We start from the raw sequence: 23,169 nt of genomic DNA on the forward strand, positions 1-23,169 counted from the left end.
AGTCTAAGCACATGCCGTCAAATCATTGCTGTAAAGGACAGCATTATCCTCCTCACCACACAATACTTAGATAAGGCAAAGAATGACACGTTTAACCACTAAAGATTAACATACCAGTCAACAGCCAGTCTGTGGCCCCATTCTGCCTCGCTTCCCTGCATTGTCTGCTGTTGTTCATGTGTAGACCCTCAAAGAATCAAAACCATGTGAAACGACAGGGGTATTCACTAAACAGGGAGCAGGAATGTGGAGTATTGGAACACAACCGTAGCAGTTATCTGGGAGAAGGAATTCATGTTCAGAGAGCTTCAGGTCAAATGATCCACGTCGAATTCCTTGGTGATCTGATAATAGCAATCCAGCTTGAGTAGACATCTTTAAAAATAATAACGGGTTTCTCTTTCAGCAGCTGGCACATAAGTGGAGGGGAGGCTCATGATCTTTTTACAACTGGACTTAAAATCAGCAATTGAGGGAAAATCACAACAATTGTTGAAATGGTTCACAGGGAATTACACGCGACATTGTCTAAAACTGACCTCATGGGACCAAGTTTTAACGTTCAAAGTTTCATTGGGCATTGCTGCGTGAAGTTAATCTGAAGTGTTGCTGTCAAGTCAGATAAGATGGCATCATGAGCTTTGGAAATTTTGTGCATCACCGTTTTGCTAAACTTTATCGAGGATACATTTTTTAACATTTTGGCATCTGGAAATCAAACTTCTTCCATGTTTTTAACCTACAGCCTAGTTCACATTTTGGCAAATCTGCATGATGAGACGTTGTGCTGCTTTGACAGCTGTGACTAAACTTGTGCTGTTCTGTTCATATTCAAATAATACAGCTTGCTTGTATTAGTTTGTATCCTTCTATCAGCAGAGCTGAGCAAAGGCAAACGCTCCATTACAATCTTTCAAAAACCTATTATCATGGTAAAGAAATAGGCGGTTACAGCCGACTGAATAAATAATAATGACTGGACAAACGGTGGCAGGGAAGGAGTCATGAAAATACTCATGTGAAACTAGTTGCTAAAAAGAAAGCAAGAAACTACTTACTTCTACTGAAAGATGAAGTGGCATCTGTTTGGTGGATGAATGCTGCTGGTATAACTAATTCCTGTACCTCAGAAATGTAAAAGAGTGCTGAAGTAAACACACATAATTAGTAGATGACGTTTGAAGGGGCGTTTGAATTTGCCAACATACAAACACATCTGTTTTACATACATCCAGACACACAACATTATATATACACACACACACACACAGACACACACACACACTTGTTTGTACTCAGTCTGGCCAAAACAACTATTAATAATCCTCACAATCAGTGTGGATATTAATTCCACAAGCATGAAACAATGACAAACGCTGGAGTAAGTCTCTTTGGATCAAAAGCTGGGACAACACACGAGGCTGACTTCAAAGTGACAGCAGTGAGGACCACACAGTCTTTACAGACGTGTCCTCTAATGGCACATGCGCACATTTTTGGATATGAGCGACAGAGTGGACAAGTTAAGGCAGAGAAACTGTGCAAACAGAAAGCACAGGTGCAAAATTAAAAAAAAAAAGATGCACGGGTAACATGTTTGCAGAGAAATGACAGGAAGTAAATTATTTTGATTCCTACATCTGACAACATATAGCCTAGCACTTCTTTCCGGCTAGCAACTTGGTATTTACCAGTAAAAATAGACTGCACAGGAAGGGAAGGGAAAACAAATGAATAAATGATTGTGTTTTCTACCCTGAGACAGACAGTAGGTGGGGTTGGGCGTATGAGTAAGGTGGAGGGAAGGAAACAGAAGATGGAGAGGGGAAGCTGAAGAAGGGGGACATTTGGGCGGAGAGGAGGAAAGGAGGGGAAGCGGGTGGGACCGAGGGATTGGGGGAGTAAAGCACAGAGAGAAACTGGAGCAAGAGGGGGAGGCGGGGAGACGGATATTGGTACAAGTGTGTTTCTGCGGCGACTGCCCCGATATGATGAATGGCCTGCAGATACCACAGCACAGCTGAATGCAAACATCTCTATTGTGTACAGTCTGCCTTCTGTCATTCATCATTTGTTTTTGCCCAGCCTATGTTATTCTTTTGCATCCAGCAAATGAGACAGCGGGGGCAGCAGGAGTCAGCAGACACATCTCTAATGACCACAAATTCATATTACGGCACTTCACGGCGCTGAAAATCATGACATAAAGAATGACGATCCTGTGACTCGTCACAGTTACAGACATCTTCTGTCTTAATTACAAACATGTTCAACTCTGTCTGCCACGGTCTCATGACTCATGGTGTGAATCTCTGAAAACACTTCAAATCACTTTTTGTTTAAAGCAACAAAAGCACTTCCCATAGCCTGCAGCTCATTTGTTTGCTCTGAAGACATTAATCTTTAAAATGAGTCTCACATTAATTGGTTGTTTGAAAACGTTTAACCGATTTCCTAAAACTACTGTAGCAGCATTTCTTGGGGACTATTTTCACCCGTGGATTGATACTCACTTGGTGCTACTCCCATTGATGGAAAAAGATACATCAGACGAGGATACACAGATAATATTTACTATAGTGATCAAGTCACTGTCAGTTATGGTCTTGTCATGGGATCTTTTTTTTTTACTAGAATATAACCTACTGTACTTTCTAAGGATGAAAATAGAAGCATCAAAGGTCTCTAAAATCTATAAAAAAATATATATATATCTATGTAATGTATTTTAATGACTGTTAAAAGTCAGCTGCAGGTGATCGACCTCAACATCTGCAATCATTCTTCTGTGTGGTGCATTTTTAACCTTCATGCAAATAAAGCAAGTGGCCAAATATTGATTACATGACGTCGGCTGAGTTAATTACAGTCAACACCAGAGATGTTTTTGCCTTTGCTGATTGGTGAGTGAGGAAATAAGCTAACTCAGCGAAATCTACTTCTTAAAGGTGCTTACAAAGTGTCTCTTTGCAGTCAGTGTTGCCCACCAAATCACTCTTCTCCAGCTGCTTTTGTTGCTCTTCTCCAGTTTTCCACTTGTCCAAGTCATCTCTCTCACTCTAGCCCTTTTGACACAGCCGGTTCAAGGTCACAAACACAGTATGAGGGGCACGGTTGTCCTGCCTTTAAGCCCGCAGCGGAGGGAGGAACACATTCACTGTTGTCTGTCGTTGTGTTTTTTAAATTACATACTTATTGCACACATTTGTCAGCTGTGCAGGAGGCAGGAGAGAAGGCCCTCGCTGCAGATCACGGTCATTGTTGCAGAGGAAGCTACGCCCAGCTTATCCAGGAACACGTAAAAAGCCTTACATTATAAATTCATGACTTCATCAGCTCTACGTGGAATTCAAGCAGAACTGCTTGCTGACTGGCGCAGAGAAATGTGCTTCAGGTGAACAGCCAGGTTACTGCTCGCACAAGGATTAATCTGTCGTGGCGCTCAGAACGCGGCATGTCATCTCTTTTGCTTTTCCAGTTTGGTTCAGTGTAAAAAAGCAAAGCCAGCCTAATGAAGAGTCTTCTGAAAGGCCTTCTGACTCCATCCACTCCCTCCAGCCCTGCAGTGACACCTGACCTTCCCCGCCGACCTGCTCACCTGTTCCCACCTTCCCTCGTCAGTCCTGCAGTATTTCACATTTCCTCTCACTTCCTGCCAGAGCATCAAAGTTGCTATGTGCCCTTTGCTTTCAAGCCAGTAGAACCTGCACCTGTACCTATACCTGCCCGCCTCTAAGTCTATATATACCCAGTGTTTTGCAATAAATCACTGACCTGTCCCAGTCTGCCTCAGCTGTCTGTGTTTGGGTCATCCTCCCTTTGCTGCTGGATGTGACACATATTTTCATGTACTTTATAATACTGTTGTCATAACTGGTCAAGACTCTTATTCAGGGCAGCAGAAATAAAGTAAAGCAAAGTATTCTCTCAAAGTGCTAAAATATCTATCCAGGCTGTGTAAGATTAAAGAATCTCCAACAAGACACCTGCTGGACAGAAAGTAGAGCTTGTGATTTTGGAAGATATAAATGATGTTTCTACAGGAAACGGCCCAATAACCACTTTTAATCACCTGATCATCTCCAGCTTTGCTTAGCTGAAAAGTTCTTATCAGCTCTGGTATTATTCCATGGTGTTGTCTATGAAGCTACAGTCATGGGTTTAATTCTCGCCAGTTCTTTCTTACCACTTGTCAAACATGCGTCTTTTGTGTGAAGTCTGAGCTAACCTTTTACACGCTCTCTGCTCAGCTCCGCCTCTCCACAGCTACAAAGTCATGTCACAGATAGATATCCATAAAGCGATGGTTTATTTATAACATGTGTTGAGTTTTTACTTTATGTATCTGGGTTAAATCACAGTAATTACAGCTCTGCTGCAAAGGGAGAGCGAGAGAGTGAACAAGAAACACAGAGAAAGAGAGAGAAATAGAGGATTGAGAGGGAGGCTGTGGGTAAAAGAGTTAGCCATTTCTTTCTTCCTTTTGTCCGAATCTGTCGTTTGCTCAACTGCATAACTTCTTTTCCACCTATCACAGCCCTGATTTCCATCTTTCTGTCCTCTCCCCTTGTCCCACTCTAACTTCCTCTACTTGTGTTTTTCTCATTTTTTCCCTTAATTTAATTATTTTCCTAAATCTTTGCCACCCCTCCTATTTTCCTCTGTTTATTTCTGTCTATCTGTCCCTGTCTTCCCTTTCGATCTCTATCCCGCTTTTACCCCCTCCTAGCACAAGCTTCCCATTTTCTCGCTCAAACATTAAATGGTTGTTGGCAGTGCCACTGGTGGGTCATGCGGCATCCTATTAGTCCACAGGCCAGCTCCTATAGCCTGCTCCTAGAAGCCCTGTCAGGCAATCTGAAAATCATCCCTGCTGGCGTGCAGTCTGTCTCCCGCTCTGAATATGGAACAGCTTTTCCTGTGTCCGCTTAGAAAGCACAATAGACATGCATCACATGAACACAACTCAGAAATTCCCTTCTACCTGATAATGAAACAATATCTGTTCAGTTACTTAGACAGCTTGGGTTGGGATTTCCTACAAGAAACACAGAAAGGCTGAAAAAACACCCCCTCCTCTTTATAACTGAGCACACAGGTAAAGTGCAAGTGCTACATTTAAATGGAAAGAAATGTGTATTTCTGTAAGGGACTGTGTGCAAACCTGCTATAAGTTGTGTTCTTTTTCACTTTCTCCTGTCCGTTATCCTGGTATATGAGGATAATCTGTCTTGAATTATGTCTTAGATTTCATGTTTCACCATGATTTTAACAGAATATGGAACAAAGAAGAAGTGAGGGGAATACTTTTTTAAAAAAACTTGTAAGTGACATTTAATCCCTGGAAGCGTCACCATGAATGCAGCACACTAAAATGCTGGGTCTCTGCTGCTAACTGCATAAAATATCGTCTTGGGACTAACGTTTGTTTTCTCAGACCCTTATTTACATAAAACAACAGAAATAAACTTACGTGGGAGGGTGCTAGTGTCTGCTGCTCTCTCTCCCTGGATTCTTTATTTCATTTAAACACAGAATTAAAGCAAATAGTTGTCTTTTTATGTTTTCCTGAAATGATGAATATTTTATTTTGGAGTGAAGCTTTTAATTTAGTCAATCAGATCCACGAGCGCTCACGTGCCTAACGAACCAACACATGAAGGAAACGTGCTGTCATCTTGTGGTTTCCTGTGTGTGTCTGTCACATTTGTTGAAGAAATGACTCCCTGGCACTCTGCCGGCCACTTTAACACCAGCGGTACATTAACATACCTGCTACTACGTCTTGAAGCGTGGTCTACGTTCGTTCTCTGAGCCCGACATGTCTGATAAAGCCTCGAGGACTTGTACCGCTTTCCCAGGTTAACAGCCAGCGGCGAGAGCACAAAGGACGGCTTCTCAAGAAAGGATGTGAGTTAACACAGAGCAGCTACTTATGAGCGAGACATTAAAGCCTCAATACAATCGAAGGCAGTGCAGAGAGGGATCGGCCTTGAGCCCTCAGTCCTTCTAAATGTTAAAATTCTGCTAAATGTCGCAGAAGGACAGAAGGTCTTTGCTGTTTCCCTTAGAGAGAGAAAAAAGGGAGATGGAGAAGAAGATGGGCAAAGGATAAAAGAATAAAAACTAGAAAGGCTAGCAGAAACAGGATGAAGGACACGAGGAGATAACGAGGACTTTGACTTTTACCATGCTTTATTACAAGATGTCCACCGGAGGAAGACCCATGAAAACTATACTGAAGGCGCATAGAATTTATTGGAACTATCTCCACCAATAGAGAGAAAATAAGAGAGGGACAGATATGATGAGACAGCACATGAAGAGGAAGGTAAACAAGGATAAGGAAACAAGCTGATGGGATGTAAAAGATAAAGGACGGAGGATGGTGAGAGTGTGAGGAAAAGTAGGGCACAGGCATGCTGGTGTTCTTTAAAGTTGAGCCATCAGAATCACTAAATCCCTGACGCTGCCTGCCAGGACTCATCCTGCCTCGTCCCCTGGTACCATCGCACCTTTCAGAGCTTCACGCCACACCTCCATATCCATCTGTCCCCGGCCCCTCTGCTCTCTGTCAGCTGTCCCAGCCCCTCCTCTGTCTTTCTTTACCCCTCTCCATGCTGCGTGGGGGCAGACGAGGGAAGCGTTGCATTCATTTATTAATTTCCGAACCTAGCGCCCGTCCTCTGGAGGCTGCAGTTACGGCTGGCGGAGTCGAGCCTGTCTACACCCTCCTGCACCGTCGTCCCTCTCTTGTCTTTTTGTGGGTCATCTTCTGTTCAAGTCTCTGCGTTGGAACTCTTTGTCTCTGTCTCCACTGTTAATATTAAAATATTTATGAGACCCGTTTTAACTAAAACAAAGATTTGACAAAGTTAAAATGTTGAACCCTGTGTGTAAACTACTGAGCAAGACATATCAAAAAATCTGTTTTCTGGCATATTATAAGTGGTTCATTATTTTTCCTCATGAATTCTTCAATACTTCTTCAAATTAGACAAGGTTTTGCGTTACAATAGAAAGTGAGGCTTTTGACTTAATGTCATGTTATAGCCCATGTGCACAAGAACGTGCTCATGTAGCTTCCTGGTTGTCCTTTTCGTTGGTTTCTAACTGTGAATACACGCAGCTGCATTGCTTAAAAAGGCAAGTCTGCGGTTAGCACATCAGGGATAAGGAAAGGTCTGAAAAGATTGGGACACTTGGTGGCATGCAGCTGATGCTTAGCCAGGATGACAAAGCAACATCCTGTGGTGCGCTCACCAGAGCACAGTGCACGGTACACATCCTTCATATCATAAGACACGAAGATGTGTGCTGAAGCTGTTGCTACATCCTTTTACAACATCAGAGGGATCAGCGAGGTAAAACACATGGAGTCTGAAAAACCTCCAAATATGAAACACCAGACAGGCTCCAGAAGAAAAACAAGTCGTCTTCTTCCAGATCTGAAGTTGTGAGTGCCAAGTACAATTAATGCATGTTTATTATATAAGGGAAATCAAAGCAGTCAAAGACATCATGGACACTAGATTATAAACACTCTGGCTAGGAAACCTCTCTGATGAAAACGATGAATAATAATTTGAATTTACTATTTTGCACTCTCCTCTTACCTGAATGCTGGCCCTCATCTGGCCCTTGTTAATCACATGTATTTAAGGAACAGAGGCTAATACCTACATCCTCACATCTTTGCCCTCTTCCAGTAAATCTTTCTTGCCCAACAAGTCTCTTCTATGTTATATTTACTTTGAAGGTCTCGTGTCAATGCCACATAAATGGCAGGGAGCCTTTAAAGTATGAAAAATTGAGGAACAGCGAGTTAGTTAGCTCAAAATACATGACTGAGACTAAAAGGACAAGTCTGAGGCAGCCTGTTAGTCTGCAATTTCGTATTGTCCATTAGTGATTAAAGCCTCGACCCGAAAGCAAACAATACAATTTCACAGCACCTCTTACAGTTTTTTTTGTCATTTTTTTTCAACATGAACTGTCTTCCATGCTCCTCCACTTGTTCCACTTGTAGTTCAGTGTTATATAGCGTTCAAATAGTTTTTTGTTTTTTTGTTATCCCCAAGCGCAGCTGGCTATCACGCTACGGTGTGTAAGGCTCTGAACCACATTTTTGGAATAAAAAACATGAAAGCGCAGCCCCGGTCCACCAGAGAACAGTAACACTGTTGATTTGCTGAAACGTCGTAACTTCCCCAGATTTAAAGTTCATTGCTGTGATTCATTCAATTGGTTTTCTGGAGAGCTGATCTGTGCCAGACTATTCCTCAGTCCAGCCGTGTCTCTCGTGTCTCTCGCTCTCGAGCCATCCTCAAGCCTCCCTTATCTCTAGCGTGTGTATTGAACGCATTTTGCCGTCCGCCAGTTTTGTATTGAGCGTGTTTTCTGTTGCAAGCGTGAGTAAGTCTTGCCTCTCCCTTTTGGAGTTTCTTCTGTTTTATTTGTAGCACTTTGAGTTTCCCGTTGTGGTGATTTTTTGTTGAACTTTGTGTTTAAATAAACCGGTGATTCGTGACTCTGCAATCTTGGGTTCAGGCCTTGATTTATCACACCAGCGCTCTCTCGTCTGCCGTTTTATTCTTCTTTCAATGCAGTCGATGCTCAAATAAAGCTCAGATTATCCCTACATTAAAATAAATGTGTGTGCAAAAACCATCAAACTAACAAATATCTGCTTTTGAGTGCTTGAGTGCCTTTGTGGAACAATGTACCTCAGGCCATCCACTCTAACCCCACACTGTGTGAGAGAGGTTTGTAAAACTTACTACATTTAGATGACAACATCCCCTCTGAGTCAACAGGGAAGTGAGAAACAAACTGCCTCAGTCACGCTTGTCGCTGCTGGATCGCTCATACACTGTTAAGAGAAGCTACTGTCCAGCACTTTAGTACATGCTACCTACAGACGAGTGATTAAAATGCTTACTGAAAGCCACCACAGCCAGTATGATCGTGATCACGATGGAGATCCAGGAGACCCAGAGTGCCTTCTTCCTGTAGCTCTGAGCCTCGTGGGGCTTCAGGCGCATGCTGCTCTCCAGAAGACCTGCAGTGAGACACAAACTCTGTTACAAGAACAGTTACATCTTTCTTTTCTGTGTTTTGTAATGTTTATTTTATGTCATCGTTTAATGTGCAGCCTTATCAGGCAGCCAGAGGTAACAAACCTTTTCCAGTTCTAAGACTGCAATGCAGCTCTTTTAAATATTGACTTTCATGGAAAAAAAAAGTCCCTCAGAGCAATGCTTAAATTTTTGATTTGAGCATTGAACCAGCAATTAACTAAACTACTTTGGAGAAACAATATTGTGTTGTTTTGGTGGAGATAATGACAGCTTTCTATATGCAAGACAAGCCAATCAGCTGTATCCTGAAATTCAATCTAAAGGGAGGTCAGAGGTCAGGCTAGAGAAAATTTCCATAAATTGACTGTTGTACCAACTGCAATCAATCCTCTACAAGACGCCCAACTGACCTATCAATGAGTTTTTATTGCAGTTTCAAACATCACTGCAGCTCCTGTTAGATAATGCTCAACACCTTCCAAGAGAGCACCGGATCACTGGGGATTAACAGAGAGGGACACAAAACACTGTGTAATGTCCAGAGACGTTACACTGCAGATTACAGGTCATGAGTGAAGCATAGCTCAACAGCAGCTTGTCAAACTTAATTTAAACAGAGCTCCACTCACGGCTGCAGGGTGAGGATGGGCCCTCAAACTTCCACAAAGCAATTAGGAAATAAAATATTCAGAATGTAAAATTATCAAGGAAACCAATCAAAGTATGTCAAGTTCACAGAATAAGTCAGGCTGCCTTTGTTGAACAGTCTTAATAGCTTTTAAAGGCGCAGCCCCGTCCTAAGCCTAAACACAGACGGTGCTAAAGCAGAACACTCCGTATAACAATCCACATGCATTTCCTCTCGGCTCACAGCTCCGCTTCTCTGTGAGGAGTCTTTGCCTGAAGTCACAGACAAAACAGCCCAGATTCTGCACTGCCTGAAGCCGTTCCATTGTCATGAAGCGTGAGGCTGGCTCTGCAGACTCATGCAATATTTATGAGTCTGAACTTTTACATCCAAAAGAGCTTTTAATGATATCAGATGTCATTCCACCCAGATATAGGCAGTCGCCCGTGAGATGCAGGTGTTTTCCTTTTCAGACTGCAAGTTTGGCTCTGAATCGGGCAGACACCGGGAGCTAATGAAGGGGAAAACATGGCTCCGTTAACCTTTGAACCAAATCGTTCAGACACAATTCAGTAATCATGTCTGAATGGAACCACATGGTCTTTGTTTTGCTAGGTTAAGGGTGAAATGAAATGCCGTCACTTGTGTTCAAATGGAATCTTTATCCGCGGAAAGAAAAATTTCCTCTCACTGGACAAAGCCTCAACACTGACGACACCGCCGTTACGAGAGTGATGCTGAAGTCACGCACAAAGATTAGGAAATACTTGAAAAGTAGACTTTCGCCTTGTTCATTCCTTATTTTTTTAACCCACTGAATGTCTCTGAATGCTGCAGGAACTTTCACCCTCTGTCTTTTATGTGAAAAACTGGGTCATTTTTGTTGCAAAGATTTTTCAGGATGCCACATCACTTGATCTGCAGGAAATCACCGACTGTCATCACTCAGACAGCTTCAGTGTTGTAACCTGAATCCTGATCAGCATTAACTTATGACACTTCAAAATCAGCTGTAGCTCTACATTTTGAAGCAAGTTCACTTTGTGATGAGCTAGACTTACAAAGCACATCAGGGAGCAATATGACGCACCTCACAGGCTCAAAACTGTTACTGTAAATGGCAACACAAGGGAAAATGAAATGCCTCTAGCAGCTGATAGAGAGCTGGTAAAGTCACATGATTGTTTTATCTTGTAAAAAGGCTTTTATACTGCTGCAAACACAACTGATGACTGAACCAATTCTCAGCAGTAACAAATCAAACCATCTGTGGCGCTTTGTGCCTCTGTAAAAATCTGAGGCGCCACAAAGGACAGATTTTAAAAGAAAGGTAGACGATCCACAGCTTGTTACACAGGCTTTATGTTTGGAATCAGAGGTCCTCAAGCCCAAGCTGACATCCAGTTCACCCTGCATGCAGGTCTTGTAGTCCAGTGTGGGGATGGACAGACAGGGCATCCTGAGGGAGCTGGTGCTGCTACTGGGATCCCTCACCAGCTTCCCATCAGTGAACACTGCCACCTGTTTTAATGGAAAGCCAGATCCTTGCACTCTGAGCAAAGGACAATTTAGTGTTTCTCATACAGCTTCTTTGTGTCACTATGGGAGACAGAGACAACCTTGACATCTCCAGTATGGTGCTCATTTAATAGTTAAAGATCAGTAATGTATTCCACTGAAAACCTCAGACACAAACCGTTCTCAGCATCGCAGCAGACGCTTACGACACAAACCCGCTCACCTCTTGACTTTCAGCTGATGTGAAATCACCTCATCTGGCTGGAATCGATTTCTTTAACAATACAAAGTCAGAGAAAATCACATGGCTTAAGGGGAGCTAAAAAGCATCTAAAAGGTCTCCGTCAGGGTTTGTGCGTTCTTGTATGTGTGAGGGAGTCACATGGAGCAACATTTAGAGCTATAATGAAATGTGTCCAGTCATAAGAGCAGACACCGACGTTGACATTGAATCTGTCGCGATGTCTTCTAAATCGGCTGGACATGCTCTGCTGGTTCAAGGGACCAGCATGATTTTCTATGGATATCAGCATAGTTTGCAGGCAAGAAATGTTCAAATCTCTGAATGGTCATGATCAAAACACACTATTCAAGATTACCTTCTTATGTATATCTGCATATACACAGTTCATAGAAGAGCACCTACAGCGCCCAGTAGGAGCTACAAAAACAACTAAAGAACATCAAAATGTTATGGCGTCCAAGTTTTATACTTAGAGGAAAAAACTGAAAGGACATAAATGTGGTTATAGTGTGTGTGTGTGTGTGTGTGTGTGTGTGTGTGTGTGTGTGTGTGTGTGTGTGTGTGTGTGTGTGTGTGTGTGTGTGTGGCAGAGGAGGAAGTGAGACAGCACGCTTAAATCACTTTGCTCACATGATCCCCGGCTGGGGGGATCAGACGGCAGAAGGCATGTGCTCAACATCTCATACATCACACACACACACATTTGAGTGGGTGGTTGGGTGAGATTGTGTGCGTGTGCGTATGTGTGTGCGTGCCTCTCTCCCTCTTGACACTTGTCTCTTGTCACACCTTTCTTTTCTAAAAATAATTAACATCAGCCACGTGGCTCAAAAGGCTGATTACACACACAGAAAGCCAGGAAACACATGACTGAAGATGACACTCTTGGAAGGAGTGTGACCTGAAAGAAATAAATTAATTACTTTTTAACATCATCTGAAAGACTACCGCTACCTGTCTGACGATAACTCTATCTGACACGACTATACAACCACGTCTCCACGTCTTAGCGTGACAGATAGACGAAAAACCGGCGTGGAAAAGCATGATCAGACTGCAGAGGCGCTCTAACAGCAATGGCAGAGACATTTATGTAAATAGGAGCGAGATGAGGAAAGCGGAGGAGGGAGGCAGACGGGGAGGGTGTGAATGTGAGAAATATATTGTGCTGAAATGTGTCTGCATGATGTGTTTGTTTAAGGCTCACTTTAAAATAAAGTTCCCTCCTGGACGCCTGCTCACACATCTCTGCGAACTACCCTCATCCTTAGACGGGCGATGGCCTTCCTGACTCTAATGACTTCACCTGACATCACGAGCAGAGTAACACAAACGATGGTATACGGTTAAAGGGACATGCCACCACTTTTAAAGACAGTTAGTGCAGCTCAGCCTGTTAAACCTGCTGCATAATGGCACCTATGGTTCCAGAGAAGCTTCGTCAAACCTGAGAGAATAACCCTGCTGATGTCACAGTGATGTCATCAGACAGGTGACATGATTGTTTGCCAGTCAAATGACAGATGGTATGACATTGGGAAAACGGGATCCGGTGCTCTTGGCTCTTGACCCACACAAGGAACCAAGAGTCAGGATATCTGCGCCTGCTTTAATTTTTGGCCTTTTTAAAATTCCCACACTTTATGGGATCATTGGAGTACCGCTTAAAGGGTTCAATCTTCTTCCTAAGGGCTAAAATGTAACAACTGACCATTGTTTTAAAGCCATTTAAGGAATGACAGCATCTTTGAAAGGTGTTGCAAACAGACAAAAACAGGACAAATGCATCTTTCTTCTATCAACCCTCATTCTGACCTCTTTATCTCTGTTTAGATAGATACAGGGTGGACACTGTAGGGAGACTCCACCTCTGGAAAATAAGCCAAACCCAACACTGTAACAACACTAAATACAATAATATTATAGCATATTAATTATATTGGTATCATTAAGCTACTTAATGCTGCACAGTTTGCTTAAAATGTCATTTGCCTTGAAATCTAATCCTGCAAACAGAGATGATATTAAATAAACCAACTGAATGAATACATAAACTAAGCCGCAGGCTCAGCGTTTATTGTATAACTGAGGCCCTCTTATTATCCACCCTGGAATGCATTGTTTCTCATGTTCTATGCATATGAGATGATGAACGGGATTAAATTAGTAGAAAAATCACACCCAGACATTCTCACATGTGCTTAAGCAAATGCAAAGGCACACTTGAGGGTTTGTCAGGCATGCATGTGACTGGCATCACAGTCTGTAAAGCAGACTGAGTCTATGAGCCTCCTGGCGCATGTTGGAAGGAACTATTGAATTCCCATAGCCAACTTGGTCCCCAGAAGCAATGTAATACATGAAACTGAAATTAATGAATGAATGGCTTTGGGCTATGGGGGCTTGAATCAATTTAACGATGTTTTAAGTATCGAATTCAACTTTTGCTTCACTCACTTCTGCTGATGTAGGACTATCATGAATTATTTAAATGAGAGCGGGCTATAAATACCTCATATGGGTAAAAATATCCGCCCCGTCTCCCTCATCCACAACTCAAACACACACATTCACAGACATGCACATCCATAACTTTTAAAAGGCAGCTGTAAGCATGACAGACAGGTGAAGTTACCTTCTCCCTCCACACTGTCTGTGATTTTCATCTCCTGACCCGTGGTGAACGCCTCGGGGTGGCCGGGGCTTTTGGCTTGCTGGTGTCGGTTGTTGCTGAAGCCATCCGGGGCGCACTGGCCGTTCCGCACCATGGGAGGGCAGGGATCCACGATAGTCGGGTCTGGGACAGCGTAGGACTCCTGGGTCGCCGGGTCTGTCATTGTTCTTGCAGTTGTTGTTTTTGCTCGGGGTCAAAGGCAGAGAAAGATGATGAGGATGATGATGGAAAGAAAAAAAAAGATTCACGCCGGTTCGCTGAGTGCAGCAGCCATCCAGCGCGTCCAGTATGCCACCGGTGTCGGCTCAGTTGCGCAGGGGGTGGCAGTCAGAGAGGAGATGGCGATAAGAGAAGATGAGAGATAAAGGTTTTATCTCTCCAGCATCAACCAACTCCCTCTGTGTGAAGTCAGCTCTGCAGGCTCGCTGAAAGGCTTCCCTGTCCGACGGAGCCAGTTGGAGACAGTTTGGGGTTAGATGCGGCGACGCGATAAATCGGGGAGATCTGCTGTGAATCTGACAGGCGGTGCCAGCAAGTTTTTTTCCTCCTCCCCTTCCTCCTCCTCTCAGAACTCAGGACATGATTCCCACACAGGCCACAACGTGAAATAGTCAGTGACATTTACTTAGATCACTCCGCATTTTTAGAGGCACATTAGGCAACATCTAACATAAAAAGTGATGTTGTTTTTCTGCATACACTGTACGTCTAATCAGCCTACTGCTTATTTATCTAAGTAGATCATTTACTTTCCATCTTTCTTGGTGGTGAATTTGCCCTTAGAGCTGCCTTATTGACCCGTGCTTATCAAATAATCAAAACCCCTGGAAATCAACTCTCTCTCCTCTTTCGGCTTCTTGATGCACTCAGCCTTCAGTGGGTTTATTGCGCTACGACAGGTAGCCACCAGGTGGCGCCGAAACGCAGGTTTGTGAGCAGGTGAGGATACCAGATTCAAAAAAACGCTTTATTGATCCCAGAGGGGATACTGGGTCATTTTCAGTTGTGTCCATTGTGGATTAAGTCAATGAAATAGAAGGAGAAAATAGGGAATATCTTAGAGAATATGTTGAAATGAAGTAATGTGCTAATATGGAGGCAATATGGAGAGGAGGATGCTGTCCAAGTGAAGTGTCATTCTGGACAATGTGTCCTGCTCATTCCTATCTATTTTGTTTACTTATTCTGGCAACTGACCCGATTTTCCCTGAAAAAATGCATAAAAAAATAAAAAATGTAAAATATGTAGACTATACTACAATATGAATCAAGCATAAATAATAAAAAACCTGAAACATGTAAATGTAAGCATAGATTTTTTTTTATAATTATGAGGTCAGTAGTAAGTCCAGTAGGTCCAGGGGGACAGTCCATTGACCCAGGGTGAGTGACACTCTGAGGGAGGAGTTTGATGGTCACAGGCTGGAATAAAACACTGAAAAAAAGAAGTGATGTTTCTGTAAGATTGTTCAGCTTGATGCTTATTTTGATCTATATTCCATGGAGTGACTTCAGCTGTGTCTGAAAGCAAAAGTCAGGCGTAATGTAACTGCTGTAACATCCAAAGTTATCACAAACAGAACTATAAGCAAGAAACTACAAGTATAATACAGGCAGCTGCACAGACATGCTGCTTTAAAGTACTCTGTGTGTGTGTGTGTTGGTGGTGGTTGTAGTAAGTGGGGAGTAAATTGTGTATTGTTAGGCTACAGTATCACTTCATGGTACAGCATATCAAACATCAATGAGGATCCCGCACAGACCAAAGATTACAGTTTGTTTGTTTTACAGACTAGGTAATAAATTACCAGGGTGCCATTAGCAGCAGCCATTCACCTGTCGGGCATTGCCTGAGGGCAGAGAGCGGATTTGTTGAATCAGTTAGAGCAAGAAACGTCGAGCAGCAGACCTCCACATGTTCCAGAGGGTCATCAAAACGATGAAGGTTGATATTCACAGTCATATTTTACCCAAGGAGTGGCCTAACTTGAAGCAGGTAGGCACTGAGAGACAAGTTCAGCGAAGATCTGAGAGGTTTTTAGAGGTGTGAGTGGATCCACGCACTCCATTGGCTGGATCTCATTTCGTGTGGTTGAGAGGGTTAAAGAAACCTTTGTTTGCATTAGTAGCAGGTAGAGCTTCTCACTGTATGCTAATGCTAATAAATGCCAGTCAAGTCGAATGAGCAAACATTTCCCACGGGAGCGTCAGCAAGGAGTTTGAGCGTACGCTCCATAAATCTGTACCTTCTGCGGATGGTTAAACTTTAATCTATGGTCAACGTTCGATGAAAAGGCCTTCTCCTCGCATATCCTCCGTTCCTGCTCTTGAAGCCTGTGTCGCTGTAGAGGCGAGATTAGATTGGATTATATTACGGTCAACTTTATTGTTACCACAGAGTGCAACACAGAGACAATGAAATGCACTTTAGCATCTACCCAGAAGTGCAAATACTCATAATATCCAAAAATATAAATACATGCAAGTAGTGCAAGTGGCATGAAGTATAAACAGTATGAGGTAGGTGCAGGGAGTGCAAGTAATTTCTATGAAAGCATAAAACATCCATCCATCATCTATTCCACCTATCCCTTTTGGGGTTACGGGGGGCTGGAGCCTATCCCAGCTACGATGGGCGAGAGGCGGGGTACACCCTGAACCGGTCGCCAGCCGATTGCAGGGCCACATGCAAGGACAAACAACCATTCACACTCACACCTACGGACAATTTAGAGTCATCAATTAACCTAATGAACATGTTTTTGGTCTGTGGGAGGAAGCCGGAGTACCCGGAGAGAATCCACGCATGCACGGGAAGAACATGCAAACTTCACACATCCCCGTCTGACCCGGGGATCGAACCGGCAACCTTCTTGCTGTGAGGCACGCGCACTACCTGCTGCGCCACCGTGCAGCCCAGCATAAAACATGTGTTGAACAGTGGAGATTTTTATGTATCTTCTTTCCATAAGTAAAGAAATATGTACAAAAACATAATATGATGAGCATTTTTTGTACAGGTGCTGGTTTACCGTATCACTGAAGCCCACTTATTATCTATATCTTTGCATTAATTTGATTATAGAGGTTAGAAAAGACCTGTGCACATGCAGAGGTTCTTAAACCCTCGTGTCCGCATTGGTTTTTGGGAAGGTTAGTACTATCAACACCAATCACATGATAACATATGGAGCAAATGAAAATCCATTGTATTTAACCATGTCTTAAAGTTGAGGTCTCTGAGACCCCAAACAGATGTGATCATTTTCTGTTGCAGACTTTTGGAACGTGTCATCAGATCAAAATTATTTCCTTGAGCATTTCTCAGAAAATTCAGAAACATAGCTGAAGTATCACATATGAAGTACGTTTTCTGCACGTTTAAAGAGGCTCTCAGCACCCCAAGCAGAGCGTCACAGTTAACCTCTAATAAAGTCCACTGATGAACTGGTATGCATAAATTTCATTTAAAGCAGGCTTTCACTGAAATAGCTACTTGAAGAAATAGATTCACACTTTTAAATGAAGCGTATAAAAACCCAACTCACATTTTGGAAGGCTGAAGCTTCTCTGTGGCATCAACAAAGTACACAGCACTGAAGATCTGCAGGGATATGAAACAGGGCTTTACTGGCTGTATTGCTCACGTAGATCATTTGCAGCTTCATCTGTATGCAAAAGAGTCAGCTGGCTCAGATGGCATTCAGTGAGAGTTATCCAGGGCATTGGAGGGGATAGTCCTCTAGGATGAAGATTGAACCCTCGCAGATGGGAAAGCACAATCAATAGAGGCTTTTCCACAGAAGGACGCGTGTTGGATACCAAACTGTGCTCACATTTATACAGAGATTTTACATCTAAATTAAATACACCAGATATCTAACGCATAATGTGTTTTTCAGTACATGATATTTTGATGAATCATTAAGCATAGTCACTCTTTTGCATGTGTTTCAGAGGTATGGATATGATGGGTTTGTCCAGCTTCATCATCACTGCAAGGTGAGTCACACTTTGTTAGCTTGCATTCATGTACACACAGAGTGTAGGCACAGGAGCACTTATACAACTGTACTGCATTACTGCGTACAGTGCTGGAGACACAGCGGGTACCCCCCCGGCTGCACTCTGCCCCTAGGACCTGTCAGCCTGGTCTTCGCCATGTGAGCAGCTGCAGAACTCAGCATGGTGCCACTGCATCATCAGCGGAGAGATTCACTTCAACACAGCAGAGCACAGAGCAGCCTAATAGTTTTGTAGCTAATGTAACTTTTACTGGCAAACGTTAGTTGAGCTTTTGGCAGCAGCAAACTGCACATAAGGACAAATAGTTGACGCCTTCAAACATGAGGCATGCTTGGTGATGAACATCTGTTTCAGTCCTGATGCCAATGTTAAAATAAGATTGATGAAGACTCCAAGTCACACTGTAAAACAGGTGTGGATGCACCCAAGATTTTTAATTACAGCGATTAAGAAGGAGAAAAAAACACTCTCCAGATGTTAAATGCATATATATATTTGTCTCGTGAAAGTTTAATACCAGATGTAAATAAAAGTTTAAGTCTCTTGTGTCTTCCATGAAGCAGTATAAACCAGTTGTCTGCTGCCATCTTGTGGTTGTGTTCTGAAGTGTTATAAAATCCAAACCTCACATGATATCATGAGCGTGAAAATATCAGTGATGAAAGAATTCACATTCTTTACATAAGTACCAACAGAGAAGGGTAAAAATACTCATTACAGTAAAAGTCCAGTATGAAACATCCTACTTAAGTACATCAGTGTTGGCAGCAAAATGTAGTTCAAGTATTAAAGTAAAAGTACTGCTTTGGTCCCTCTGACTGATATATTATTATTTATGCCATCATTAGATTATCAGTGTGTAAGCAGTGCATTACTGTTTTAGCTGCTGCAGTTGGAGCTGCTTCAAACTGCTTCATCAACAGTTTTATATGCAGGAACAACAAGTTAAATCTGAGGGGTTGTGAGATGATTAATGAGCAAGGAAAGAAGAAAAAACTCAGTTCTGATGCACAAATCTTTTTTCTTTCTGTTTGTTTTTGGACATTTTCCTCTAACTTTCACATTTTGGCGAGATATTAGATCATTTGAACACTTTTATCACTATTTGGTGGAGCTGTGACCCTACTGCTCTTTTGTAGTTAGTTACTGGAATTTTTACGTTTATTGAGGGAAATGACGAAGAGCAAGAACAATAAACCTGCTGAGGTGTCCAGAATTTATGACAGAGAGTTGAGGCAGTCACGTTGAGATGGTGTTAATGTGGTTTTTCAGGGTGAAGCAGAGATGATGAAGGATGGGAAGCTGTTTCGAGTGATCCAAGAAAACTGCTGGGATGCAAACGCAAGGTTAAGGGACATGGATCAACACGGTATACGCAGAAACACACAAGAGACACCAACAAGTAGGGCAGCGTTTCATGTCGCTGATGCCTGACGTGTTTCTGTTGCTGACATTCAGGTGTGACAGTTCAAGCCCTTTCCACCATTCCTGTCATGTTCAGTTATTGGGTAAGTGCACTCTAAGTCTGAGCAGTTTGGATCCAAAACATTGCAGCTATTACGTTTTATTGCTGTGTGCTTAAGACCTGAAAACATCATTTTGTTTACTGTAAATCACTGTGAGCTACACCTACCCATTCCTGTTGAAAAACAAGGAGAAAATGAAATTTCAGGCTTAATGTGAACACCACAGTGGCTTATACGCTTGTCTGCAAAGCCTCTTAACTGCTTTTTGGTTGTTTGCAGTCCCAGAATCATCAGCACGAAGATGAAGAATACATGATTCAAATTTCATTTCAGCTCTCATCATCAAATCAAATCAAATCAAACTTTATTTGTATAGCACCTTTCATACATAAAAATGCAACACAAGGTGCTTGACAAAAGATAAAAACATAAAATAGCAATATAATAGCAACTACCCCCCCAAACACACCCGCAGACCTACATCATGCACACACACACCCACACACAACCACACACACACACATACCCACACACACCCACCCCAAAGAAACTGTGGGTGTAATAACATGGCAGGGTACTGAGGCATCATGAGAGGAAAAAGAAAAAGAAAACCACCTATGGGGAGCTCATCCACACTGCGAAGGATCACAGCCCATGGCCACAGGGAGCGCCGCCGCAACAGAGACCCCTGACCCAGATAAACCGGGGTGGACCCCATACATAGTGCAGAGCCCCCCGGTCCCACGACCTGGGCAGACCGGGGTGGACTCCACACACAGAGCAGAGGCCCCCAGTCCTCCGGGCCCGAGGGGTCCCCAGGACGACGCCCCGGCGGGCAGACCAGACACCCCTCCCAGCGTGGAGGCCCCCCATGAGGAAACACTGGAGCTAAAACCTAAAAGACAATAGAATAAAAGACCTAAAACCTAAAATACAATAGAATAAAAGACCTAAAACCTAAAATTGAATAAAATAAATGATATATATTTGCCTATTCACATCTCATTTTTGAATTACAGGCCAAACCTCATGACACGCTGGATCTCTGTGTCCTTTTAAATGACAATCTGGCCCAGACAGTGCATAAGCACCCCAAGAGGTTTGTGGGCCTGGGCACTCTGCCCATGCAAGCCCCTGACTTGGCTGTGCTGGAGATGAGGCGCTGCATGAAGGAGCTGGGCTTCCCGGGTGTGCAAATCGGCTCGCATGTCAACAACTGGGACCTCAACGCCTCTGAACTCAACCCTTTCTATGCTGTGAGACATCGACTACTGCAGCACGTGTCAATAGACTAAGTGCTTGTATGATAACATAACTCTCCTGGTGGTAGCAGTTGCAAATGTGCTGATGTTTACGCTTCACTAGAGTGACTAAATTCCTACTGAAGTGCATGCCATTCCTTTGCATTCAGAGATAAAGTTCTCATTCATGGAGAAATGCTGATCTTGCTTTGTCTTAAATGCAGGCAGCTGAGGAGCTGGGCTGCTCCATATTTGTCCATCCGTGGGACATGCCGACAGATGGGAGGATGGCTAAGTATTGGCTGCCCTGGCTGGTGGGTGAGGGAGATAGAGTAGGGACAGGAGATATTGAATATCACCTTTGGTTTAGACAATAGATAAAATATGCTTTTCTGTTGAAAATACAGCCTCTTTGTGACTGAAACTGATCCATGTTTAATTACCGGTAGATAACAAAGCAAAACACAGCGCCGATATTATAACCCACTATGTCCAATAATGATTTACGCATCAAAAACAAATCATTGTATTTTCCCATATGTTAAAAACTCCCACATTGACATTATTGATTTTCTAACACTGTTACTTTCAGAACGTTTATGCATTTTTATTATGACCAGTAATGCTCCACTTTGTCTTAATATTCTGCTTCTGCCGCTTACAACACTAACCCATTTACTTTATCTCATAGTCACAAGACATTTATTTAAAATACAGTTTGAGAAGAAACATCAACGTTGTGTTGTCTTTTCTATCCACAGGCATGCCCTCAGAGACGACCATAGCCATTTGCTCGATGATATTTGGTGGTGTCTTCGAGAGATTTCCGAAATTGAAAGTCTGCTTTGCACATGGAGGTACAGACCAGAACTTTCATTTGCATTAAATTAAAGTCACTGCAGCATGGGGGGGGCTGAATTAGAGATGTCATGTTTAGTTGTTGTTTGACTTTTATTGCTTTATGTGGCTACAGGTGGCTCGTTTCCATTCACCATTGGTAGAATTGAACACGGCCACAAAGTCCGGCCCGACCTGTGTGCACTGGACAACAGCATCAGTCCCCGGAAATACCTCGGCTCTTTCTACACCGACTCCCTGGTTCACGATCCCGTCGCCCTGAAGCTGCTCACGGATGTCATTGGAAAAGTGAGCTTATATTCATTATTCACTGAACAAACACACACACACAGAGCTGTGTTTCCATCACTTTTTGGCACATTACATAGACTTACATTCATTTCCTGGATACTTACCCTAACTATAACCACTGCTTGGCTAACCCTTAGCTGACCTCTGACCTGCATTTTGTCCTCATAAGGTAGTTGAGTCCCCACGATGTGATGGTGTTAACAGATTTAAGCCCCCACAATAGGAGAAATACATGTCCACAAACACCATGCCATATTGGTGGTCACAGAGGACTCACATTGAGAAGACACTGAGGGAGCATTGCTGGCTTTGAGTGTGAAGAATGTGTGGGTTATTTGAACACATCAGCACTTATTCGCGTAAAATCACGTAAACCTTGGATACAAAAACTGTGCACCCAGGCTCGCTAAAGTAGCACAGTGCTCCTCTGTTGTGTGGAAGCACTCTGGTGCTTCAGAACAGTCATTATTGCTGCTTTCATCAGTTTCACAGGCTGTGTGTGTATATCACTATGTTCAACGTTACAAAAGTGTACGTACATGTGTTCCTCTCGCAGGATAAGGTGGTGCTGGGAACAGATTATCCGTTCCCACTGGGTGAGCTGCAGCCTGGGTCACTGATTGAGTCAATGGATGAATTTGATGACACACTAAAGGTGACAGTGTTTTCTTCTCCTTCATTTGGACTATGCGCTTATATCAGTCACGAACTGACTCAGTAACACATAACCAAATAGAAAAGGGTCAGCAGGAGTGCAAAGGACACAGAACAATTAGTCTTTGGTAGAATATATAATCCCAAACATCCTGACTTAAAGAAATGTGATTTTCTGCTATCATTTGAAATGCCGTAAATTCTGTTTTGCAGGAGAAATTGCTTGCTGGAAATGCACTGGAGTTTTTGGGCCTGAAACGAGAGCAGTTTGAGTAAAGTGAAATTTGGAGACAATACTGCCACAGGCAGTGATTCAGCGCACAGATTTTACTCAGTTATTTATATTTGGATGACTAAAAAACATTCTGGGTTTGTTTACATAGTGGATGTGACCAATATTATTGTTGTTTGATATAATAAAGTATTTTACTCTCAGTACTTTGTGAATTGCCTTATTTGTTTGAACTCAATATACAAGACAAGTATGTT

General features: G+C 42.9%; 2 protein-coding genes across 2 annotated transcripts in view; one reads left to right on the forward strand and one right to left on the reverse strand.

The window, feature by feature from the left end:
- Positions 1 to 14,774, reverse strand: part of tmem163a (transmembrane protein 163a) — a 60,924-nt gene extending 46,150 nt beyond the window's left edge. Inside the window, exons 1-2 of the mRNA XM_070976410.1 lie at positions 14,106 to 14,774; positions 8,942 to 9,061 (exon numbers count right to left, since the gene is read on the reverse strand). Of these exons, the coding sequence (XP_070832511.1) occupies positions 8,942 to 9,061; positions 14,106 to 14,307 (322 nt within the window). The 5' untranslated portion in view covers positions 14,308 to 14,774. The remainder of the gene's footprint in view (positions 1 to 8,941; positions 9,062 to 14,105) is intronic.
- A 1,885-nt stretch (positions 14,775 to 16,659) lies between these two features.
- Positions 16,660 to 22,956, forward strand: acmsd (aminocarboxymuconate semialdehyde decarboxylase). The gene is made up of 10 exons (XM_070976578.1): positions 16,660 to 16,664; positions 18,074 to 18,146; positions 19,443 to 19,539; positions 19,629 to 19,678; positions 20,656 to 20,892; positions 21,102 to 21,195; positions 21,639 to 21,734; positions 21,851 to 22,023; positions 22,583 to 22,681; positions 22,894 to 22,956. Exons 1-10 carry the CDS (start codon positions 16,660 to 16,662, stop codon positions 22,954 to 22,956), a joined length of 987 nt encoding a protein of 328 aa, XP_070832679.1.
- Positions 22,957 to 23,169: the final 213 nt, after the last annotated feature.

The sequence above is a fragment of the Chaetodon trifascialis genome, chromosome 12 (genome assembly GCF_039877785.1).
Source record: "Chaetodon trifascialis isolate fChaTrf1 chromosome 12, fChaTrf1.hap1, whole genome shotgun sequence".
NCBI lineage: Eukaryota > Metazoa > Chordata > Actinopteri > Chaetodontiformes > Chaetodontidae > Chaetodon > Chaetodon trifascialis.

Bases quoted from the DNA above. Each gene is read 5' to 3' on its own strand.
- acmsd (XM_070976578.1), top strand. The intron at 21,196-21,638 runs GTGAGGGAGATA...TTCTATCCACAG, and splicing joins TTGGCTGCCCTGGCTGGTGG to GCATGCCCTCAGAGACGACC. The intron at 21,735-21,850 runs GTACAGACCAGA...ATGTGGCTACAG, and splicing joins AGTCTGCTTTGCACATGGAG to GTGGCTCGTTTCCATTCACC.